At 39.8% G+C, this 10471-nt stretch overlaps 1 protein-coding gene across 1 annotated transcript in view; it reads left to right on the top strand.

The window, feature by feature from the left end:
* The window catches only part of LOC133619556 (early estrogen-induced gene 1 protein-like), a 45043-nt gene extending 36032 nt beyond the window's left edge, over positions 1–9011 (top strand). The window contains exons 10-12 of the mRNA XM_061980651.2: positions 7328–7449; positions 8562–8631; positions 8716–9011. Coding sequence (XP_061836635.1) covers positions 7328–7449; positions 8562–8631; positions 8716–8830 — 307 coding nt within the window. The 3' untranslated portion in view covers positions 8831–9011. The remainder of the gene's footprint in view (positions 1–7327; positions 7450–8561; positions 8632–8715) is intronic.
* The last annotated feature ends 1460 nt before the right edge of the window (positions 9012–10471 follow it).

The following is a 10471-nucleotide window of genomic DNA, read 5'->3' as shown; positions in this document are numbered from 1 at the left end:
AATTAAGGGTGTTTACATATGCATATTGGGGAAATAAGGGCGTGTTTATATGCAAATTGTGATAGACACGCACGTGCTAACCATTTGGCATTCAGCAACTTAAGAACAGCAGGTGGGAACAATTTGGGCGTTTAAGAACACGTCATGAATTTGAATGGATTCTTCTTAGGAAATCACATAGGAAGAAAGATAAGAGGAAAAGTTAGAAACTTGTTGCTGAATGGGGCCCATTGAGAATTGAGAAATTACAAGCATTTGGGGGGTGGGGGGGGGTGTGGCTCAGATAGTAGAGTGATCATCCAGACTCTTGAGGGTTCCTGGTACGAATCCAGCTTCCGCCATCCTTTAGTCACTGCAGTAGTGTCCTTGGGCAAGTACAAACCCCGTTTCCATATGAGTTGGGAAATTGTGTTAGATGTAAATATAAACAGAATACAATGATTTGCAAATCATTTCCAACCCATACTCAGTTGAATATGCTACAAAGACAACATATTTGATGTTCAAACTGATAAAAAAAAATTTTTTTTGCAAATAATCATTAACTTTAGAATTTGATGCCAGCAACACATGACAAAGAAGTTGGGAAAGGTAGCAATAAATACTGATAAAGTTTAGGAATGCTCATCCAAAACCTTATTTGGAACATCCCACAGGTGAACAGGCAAATTAGGAACAGGTGGGTGCCATGATTGGGTATAAAAGTAGATTCCATGAAATGCTCAGTCATTCACAAACAAGGATGGGGCGAGGGTCACCACTTTGTCAACAAATGCATGAGCAAATTGTTGAACAGTTTAAGAAAAACCTTTCTCAAGCAGCTATTGCAAGGAATTTAGGGATTTCACCATCTACGGTCCGTAATATCATCAAAGGTTTCAGAGAATCTGGAGAAATCACTGCACGTAAGAAGCTAAGCCTGTGACCTTCGATCCCTCAGGCTGTACTGCATCAACAAGTGACATCAGTGTGTAAAGGATATCACCACATGGGCTCAGGAACACTTCAGAAACCCACTGTCAGTAACTACAGTTGGTCGCTACATCTGTAAGTGCAAGTTAAAACTCTCCTATGCAAGGCGAAAACCGTTTATCAACAACACCCAGAAACGCCGTCGGCTTCGTTGGGCCTGAGCTTATCTAAGATGGACTGATACAAAGTGGAAAAGTGTTCTGTGGTCTGACGAGTCCACATTTCAAATTGTTTTTGGAAACTGTGGACGTCGTGTCCTCCGGACCAAAGAGGAAAAGAACCATTCGGATTGTTATAGGCGCAAAGTTGAAAAGCCAGCATCTGTGATGGTATGGGGGTGTATTTGTGCCCAAGACATGGGTAACTTACACATCTGTGAAGGCGCCATTAATGCTGAAAGGTACATACAGGTTTTGGAGCAACATATGTTGCCATCCAAGCAACTTTACCATAGACGCCCCTGCTTATTTCAGCAAGACAATGCCAAACCATGTGTTACATCAACGTGGCTTCATAGTAAAAGAGTTGCGGGTACTAGACTGGCCTGCCTGTAGTCCAGACCTGTCTCCCATTGAAAATGTGTGGCACATTATGAAGCCTAAAATACCACAACGGAGACCCCCGGACTGTTGAACAACTTAAGCTGTACATCAAGCAAGAATGGGAAATAATTCCACCTGAGAAGCTTAAAAAATGTGTCTCCTCAATTCCCAAACGTTTACCGTATTTTCCGCAACATAAGGCGCCCTGGGTTAAAAGCCGCGCCTTCAATGAACGGCATATTTCAAAACTTTGTCCACCTATAAGCCGCCCGGTGTTGTAAGCCGCATCTAACTGCGCTAAAGGAATGTCAAAAAAACAGTCAGATAGGTCAGTCAAACTTTAATAATATATTAAAAACCAGCGTTCTAACAACTCTGTTCACTCCCAAAATGTACGCAAATGTGCAATCACAAACATACGTATATCAACATGGACAGAGCTGCGTGAAAAAAGCCACCCGGCCTCTTCGCGTAAACTTAAACTTACCTTAACCACTCGCTCATCTTTTCTTCATCCATCCCTTCGAGTTAGCTTTTATGATGACGCCGGCTGGAAAGGTCTCTTTTGGCAAGGTCTTCCTTTTGAATATCACCATGGGTGGAAGTTTCATTAGCATGGCAAGCTAGAACCACAGTGAAGGATGACTTCTCATTCCCTGTGGTGCGAATATTCACCGTACGTGCTCCCGTTCCACAGTGCGGTTCACAGGAATATCAGTTGCTGTGAAATATGGTAGTAATCCGTGTGCGGATGGAGAGATTGCGTCTTTTCATGAACCGGATCCTTGTCGCTTTGTAGGAGCCATTTTGTGGTCTTTACAGATGTAAACACACAAAGGAAATGAAACGTACGGTGATATCCGCGCGCTTTTTCTTCTTCTACGCGGGCGGGTGGTTGCTTACAGTAGAAGAAGAAGCGCTTCCTGTTCTATGGGGGCGGGTGCTTACCTTGGCGGTTGCTTGCCTAGAAGAAGAAGCGCTTCCTGTTCTACCGGGAAAAAAGATGGCGGCTGTTTACCGAAGTTGCGAGACCGAAACTTTATGAAAATGAATCTTAATATTTATCCATATATAAAGCGCACCGGGTTAAAAGCCGCACTGTCAGCTTTTGAGTAAATTTGTGTTTTTTAGGTGCGGCTAATAGTGCGGAAAATACGGTACTGAGGATTGTTAAAAGGAAAGGCCATGTAACACAGTGGTGAAAATGCCCTTTCCCAACTACTTTGGCACGTGTTGCAGCCATGAAATTCGAAGTTTATTACCGGTATTTATTTGCAAAAAAAAATAAAGTTTATGAGTTTGAACATCAAATATGTTGTCTTTGTAGTGCATTCAATTGAATATGGGTTGAAAAGGATTTGCAAATCATTGTATTCCGTTTATATTTACATCTAACACAATTTCCCAACTCATATGGAAACAGGGTTTGTACTTCACCCAACTTGCTCCAAGTGCCACTCACGCTGGTGTATGAATGTGTATGAATGTTTGGTGGTGGCCAGAGAGATCGTAGGCACATATTGGCAGCCATTATTCCGCCAGTCGACACCAGGGCAGCTGTGGCTACAAATGTAGCTTACCACCATCACAATGTGAATGTGGAGTCATGGGCTCTCAGTAGGGTTGTCCTGATACTAATATTTTAGTACCGGTGCCACAACGTATTTCGATACTTTTCAAAATACAGAGGACCACAAAAAAAATATCATTATTGATTTTATTTTAGCAGAAAATCTTATGTTCCATTAAACATATGTTTCTTATTGCAATCAAAAAAACATATTGGCATAAAATAATATAGTAAGCAAGAACATACGAGACAACTTCTCTTTTAGCATTAAGTAAGCAAACAAAGGCTCCTAATTTTGCTGTTGATGTATGCATTAACATTTTGTGTTAATTCTGATCGTATTAATCTGTCAAAATTATGAGGGACAAGCGGTAAAAATTATTATGAATCTACTTGTTCATTTACTGTTTATTTGCTTACTCTCTGTTTTAACATGTTCTATCTACACTTCTGTTAAAATGTGATAAGCACTTATTCTTCTGTTGTTTGGATACTTTACATTAGTTTTGGCCGTACTGTACTACAGTTACTGTACTACAAATTTTGGTATCAATACAATAGCAAATAGTTACAGGGTCATACATTGGTCATGCTTAAAGTTCTCCAGTGTCTAATGACATATTTCCTGGGTTTATAAACAATGAAATGACATACGATTTTGTGATAATAAAATGATATATACTTGATATTGTTACAGTCGATGTCTGTGTAGATCCACCCATGGCATTTGTTTACATTCAGAAGCGCTAGCTTGCTGTTAGCGGTTAGCTTTTATATTCTCCTACGGTGTGTAGTGAATTATGTTTAGATAGTCCTTATCCTGCAGGCATGATATTTGAAAGACTAGTATTTGTTTTGGTCGCCATGAACATTAACTGCTGGCAAGCTATGTTTTGTAGCACCTCTTGCAGAGCAGCGCTTCAGTGTTTATAGCTTCAACACCATCCTTAGTTTTAAAGCCAAAATACGTCCATTCTCCCTCTTTTCTCCACATTGTGTCTGCTTGTAAGTACTCTGTGTGTGTGTGTTCCCTAATTTTAGAAGCAATGTCACAACATGACGACGACGTGCCGTCATGTCCAGGGGAAAAAATATATATGTTTATTTAATATTTTTCAAAGAAAGTATAGCAGTATAGTACTGTTCTCACTTCATTAGTACTGCGGTACTTTATTAGGTCCGGCTTACTGTAAAACCCTAGTTCTCAGTGTAAAGTGCTCTGAGTGTATACAAAAGTTTGTATATATAGACATATTATTTTGGTTAATTTCATCTGAAAAACTAACGTCAAGACGACAGCAATTGCATTCATCTGGGCGCAGCCGCACTCGTCTTTGGTAGCAGTCACGGCGCCTGTTTAGTTGGCCTTACTCTCTTTATACACGACACTGCTGGCCGCGACACCTGCACCTCGCCATCAGCCATCAAACTGTCTTTACTTCACTTTAATATCGCCATCGGGTGGTGGAAAATTATGACAGTCATAACTAGAGATGTCCGATAATGGCTTTTTTGCCGATAACCGATACTCCGATTTTGTCCAACTCTTAATTACCGATATCAACCAATACCGATTATTATTATGCCTAATTTTGTTGTGATGCCCCGCTGGATGCATTAAACAATGTAACAAGGTTTTCCAAAATAAATCAACCTCAAGTTATGGAAAACAATGCCAACATGGCACTGCCATATTTATTATTGAAGTCACAAAGCGCATTATTTTTTTAACATGTCTCAAAACAGCAGCTTGGAATTTGGGACATGCTCTCCCTGAGAGAGCATGAGGAGGTTGAGGTGGGTGGGGGGTGCATATTGTAGCGTCCCGGAAGAGTTAGTGCTGCAAGGGGTTCTGGTTATTTGTTCTGTTGTATTTATGTTGTGTTGCGGTGCTGATGTTCTCCCGAAATGTGTTTGTCATTCTTGTTTGGTGTGTGTTCACAGTGTGGCGCATATTTGTAACAGTGTTAAAGTTGTTTATACGGCCACCCTCAGTGTGACCTGTATGGCTGTTGACCAAGTATACTTGCATTCACTTGTGTGTGTGAAAAGCCGTAAATAGTATGTGACTGGGCTGTCACGCAAAGGCAGTGCCTTTAAGGTTTATCGGCGCTCTGTACTTCTCCCTACGTTCGTGTACACAGCGGCGTTTTAAAAAGTCATACATTTTTAATTCTAAGATTGTTATAGTATTCCACCCCCAGGGGGCGATGAAGGCACCACAGTAGTCATGCAGTAGAGGCCCACCCAACACCCCAAACCACCATCTAAATATTAAGGAAGATGGGTGCATGTGGAAGGACGTTATGACTGTTATAATTTTCCACCACTAGATGGCAATATTAGCGCCACGGCACTGACAAAGTTGCATCCCACCCAACATTCCGACCCACCATCAAAAATTTCAGGAAGATCGGAGTACGTGGAAGGAAATTATGACTGTTATAATGTTCCACCACAAGGGGGCGATGGCAATGTCCGATAATATCGGCAGTCCGATATTATCGGACATCCCTAGCTTTAAGGTTGGGGTCCGATCATGCCTAGACGTGAATTTTGACACTGCCATCATCCTTCAACATGCACCCATCTTCCTTAATATTTAGATGGTGGTTTAGGGTGTTGGGTGGGCCGCTACTGCATGACTACTGTGGTGCCTTCATCGCCCCCTGGGGGTGGAATACTATAACAATCTTAGCGTCCTTAAAAATGCTCCGATCTTCCTGAAATTTTTGATGGTGGGTTGAAGTGTTGGGTGGGACGCAACTGCACGACCCCTGCGGACCCTTTATCGCCCCCTTGTGGCGGAGTATTATAACTGTTATAACTTCCTTCCACATGATTCAATCTTCCTGAAAGTTTTGATGGTGGGTGGCACACAATTGCATGCCTCCTCTAGCGCCTTTATCGCCCCCATGTGGTGAAAAACTTTAACACCAATAACTTCCTTAGACATACTCCGATCTTACTGAAATTTTTGATGGTGGACCGGGGGTGTTGGGTGGGACGCAACTGCATGACTACAGCAGCGCCATTATCGCCCGCTTGTGATGGAAAATTATAGTATACATGCTCCGATCTTCCTGAAATTTTCGATGGTGTGTCGGAGTATTAGGTGGAATGCAACCGCATCACTGCAGGCGCCAACATCGCCCCCTTGTAGTGGAAAATTCCAACAGTCAAAACTTCCTTAAACATGCTCTGATCTTCCTGAAATTTTTGATGGTACATCGGGATGTTTGGTTGGACACAACTATATGACAATTGCGCCGCATTTATCGCCCCCAGTGGTGGAAAATTCTAACAGTCATAACTAGAGATGTCCGATAATATCGGCCTGCCGATATTATCGGCCGATAAATGCGTTAAAATGTAATATCGGAAATTATCGGTATCGTTTTTTTTTATTATCGGTATCGTTTTTTTAATTTGTTTTTATTTTATTTTTTTTATTAAATCAATATAAAACCCAAAAAACCTTCCTCCCCCATTTACACTCATTCACACTCATTCACACAAAAGGGTTGTTTCTTTCTGTTATTAATATTCTGGTTCCTACATTATATATCAATATATATCAATACCGTCTGCAAGGGATACAGTCCGTAAGCACACACAAGCTGCTGGTTTACTAATAGTACTAACCTTTAACAGTTAATTTTACTAATTTTCATTAATTACTAGTTTCAATGTAACTGTTTTTATATTGTTTTACTTTCTTTTTTATTCAAGAATATGTTTTTAATGTATTTATCTTATTTTATTTTATAAACATTTTTTAAAAGTACCTTATCTTCACCATACCTGGTTGTCCAAATTAGGCATAATAATGTGTTAATTCCACGACTGTATATATCGGTATCAGTTGATATCGGTATCGGTAATTAAAGAGTTGGACAATATCGGAATATCGGATATCGGCAAAAAGCCATTATCGGACATCCCTAGTCATAACTTATATACCTTATATATGCTATGCTCTTGGGTAACGGCATGGGGAAACACGTGACCGCAAGTGTCATGCGGTATGAACACTGCGGTAAAATAAGGGCGAGGGCCTGTTGAACGCTGCTTGCAGCTTTAATTACCATTATTATAATTATTAGTATTGGTGTATTTTGTAAAGATTTTAGGTAGAGCAGCAAAATGTAAAAAGAAGAAACAAAAATAATGTAAGTTACGGTACCACTGCATATTGAAATAGGCATAGCATACAAATCTTCTGTGTTGTTGTGTTGAACAGTAGGAAGAAGAACATGATGGAGAGGCAGCACAGCTGTGTGGACGATACCCGCATTGATGCTGATGACATTGTGGAAAAGATCGTCCAAAGTCAAAATTTTTCAGACAGCAGCAACAATGAAGGTTTGTGCACAGTTTATTGTTTTGGCTTCGAGATTCTGACATAGACATCACTAAATTTGCATGTTTTCCCTTGTGTGGGTGTGTCCAGATACTTGGGTTTCCTCCCACTGTACAAACACATGCATGTGAGGTTAATTTGGAATTTCAGTGTGAATCTGAGTTTGAATGTTTTTTTCATTTGGTTATTTGAATCTCTTACCCAAAGCCTACCGTATTTTTCGGACTATAAGTCGCAGTTTTTTTCATAGTTTGGCCGGGGGACTTATACTCAGGAGCGACTTATGTGTGAAATTATTAACACATTACCGTAAAATATCAAATAATATTATTTAGCTCATTCACGTAAGAGACTAGACGTAAAAGATTTCATGGGATTTGGCGGTTAGGAGTGACAGATTGTTTGGTAAATGTATAGCATGTTCTATATGTTATAGTTATTTGAATGACTCTTACCATAATATGTTACGTTAACATACCAGGCACGTTCTCAGTTGGTTATTTATGCCTCATATAACGTACACTTATTCAGCCTGTTGTTCACTATTCTTTATTTATTTTAAATTGCCTTTCAAACGTCTATTCTTGGTGTTTGGTTTTATCAAATAAATTTCCCCCAAAAATGCGACTTATACTCCAGTGCGACTTATATATGTTTTTTTTCTTTTTTATCATGCATTTTCAGCCGGTGCGACTTATACTCCGGAGCGACTTATGCACCGAAAAATACAGTACTTGGTTAGCCTCCACCTCACTTGTGACCCTGAAGAAGATAGCTGCTAGAAAATGAATAAGTAAAATGTACCAGTAATTACACTTTCACAAAAATACTGAAAATAGTCCAATTAAAATAGTACAAGTTATTTTTTTAGCAATTTAGTTGCAAATGTCTCATGACAAGCCTGTTGGCAGGGGCTTTTTTTTATTTTTTATTAATATGCTACTGACCGATTTTTATGTATTTTTGCAACCAATTAAATATAGCATTTTTGCAAGGAAACTTGCAGAACAATAAGTAATAGTTTTAAAAGGGTCTCGGTCCCGAAAATAGTTGAATTAAAAAAACAACAACGCAGACCCTACTTTTGACGTGCATTTTGCAACTTTTCTTCCAGACAGCAACTTGCAGTTGTTTGTCAGCAAAGATGGGACCACAACCCTTTGTGGTACACAGCTTGCTAACAGGTAGACTGTTTTTCTGTCTATTTGTTTACGGTATCTCTGTGTTATGTTATGTAAGTATAAATCTGTGCATATGTGTCTTTACAGTGTGACACCTGGCGTGTGTGAAGCTGTGATCTTAGAGACTCACTCAACCACTCAACTATCCTGTCAGTCACCTGATCAACTTTCCAAAGTTTCTTTTATATCTGATCGTATGTGACTATGCATCTTCAAATATGTTCACATCTAAAGTTAGTACACACCACTTTATTTAAGACTACTATTAGCTACCTGTTTTTCACATTAAATGAATGAGAATGGGGTTCAAGAGCTGATTTATATTTGTTTTCATATAGTTTACATACAAACCCCAAAACCAGTGAAGTTGGCACGTTGTGTAAATCGTAAATAAAAACAGAATACAATGATTTGCAAATCCTTTTCAACCTATATTCAGTTGAATAGACTGCAAAGACAAGATATTTAACGTCAGAACTGGAAAACGTTGTTATTTTTTGCAAATATTAGCTCATTTGGAATTTGATGCCTGCAACATATTTCAAAACAGCTGGCACAAGTGGCAAAAAAGACTGAGAAAGTTGAGGAATGTTCATCAAACACTTATTTGGAAAATCCCACAGGTGAACAGGCTAATTGGGAACAGGTGGGTGCCATGATTGGGTATAAAAGCAGCTTCCATGAAATGCTCAGTCATTCGCAAACAAGGATAGGGCGAGGGTCACCACTTTGTGAACAAATGCGTGAGCAAATTGTCGAACGGTTTAAAAATAACATTTCTCAACGAGCTATTGCAAGGAATTTAGGGATTTCACCATCTAAGGTCTGTAATATCATCAAAAGGTTCGGAGAATCTGGAGAAATCACTGCACGTAAGCGGCAAGGCCGCGTGACCTTCGATCCCTCGGGTGGTACTGCATCAAAAAGCGACATCAATGTGTAATGGATATCACCACATGGGCTCAGCAACACTTAAAAAAACCACGGTCAGTAACTACAGTTCGCCATTACATCTGTAAGTGCAAGTTAAAATTCTACTCTGCAAAGCGAAAGCCATTTATCAACAACACCCAGAAACGCCGCCAGCTTTGCTGGGCCCGAGCTCATCTAAGATGTACTAATGCAAAGTGAAAAAGGATTCTGTGGTCTTACGAGTCCACATTTCAAATTGTTTTTGGAAACTGTGGACATCGTGTCCTCCGGAACAAAGAAAAATAACCATCTATAATAGGCGCAAAGTTCAAAAGCCAGCATCTGTGATGGTATGCGGGTGTATTAGTGCCCAAGACATGGGTAACTTACACATCTGTGAAGGCGCCATTAATGCTGAAAGGTACATACAGGTTTTGGAGCAACATATTTTACCATCCAAGCAACGTTATCATGGACGCCCCTGCTTATTTCAGCAAGACAATGCCAATCCACGTGTTACAACAGCGTGGCTTCATAGTAAAAGAGTGTGGGTACCAGAATGGCCTGCCTGTAGTCCAGACCTGTCTCCCATTGAAAATGTATGGCGCATTGTGAAGCCTAAAATACGACAACTGAGAACCCGGACTGTTGAACAACTTAAACTGTACATCAAGCAAGAATGGGAAAGAATTCCACCTGAAAAGCTTCAAAAATTGGTCTCCTCAGTTCCCAAACGTTTACTGAGTGTTGTTAAAAGGAAAGGCCATGTAACACAGTGGTAAAAATGCCCCTGTGCCAACTTGTTTGCAATGTGTTGCTGCCATTAAATTCTAAGTTAATGATTATTTGCACAAAAAAAAAAGTTGTTTCTCAGTTCAAACATTAAATATTTTGTCTTTGCAGTCTATTCAATTGAATATAAGTTGAAAAG

The sequence above is a fragment of the Nerophis lumbriciformis genome, linkage group LG20 (assembly GCF_033978685.3).
Source record: "Nerophis lumbriciformis linkage group LG20, RoL_Nlum_v2.1, whole genome shotgun sequence".
NCBI lineage: Eukaryota > Metazoa > Chordata > Actinopteri > Syngnathiformes > Syngnathidae > Nerophis > Nerophis lumbriciformis.
Note: the sequence above shows the minus strand (reverse complement) of the source record. Positions and strands in the feature narration are given on the sequence as shown.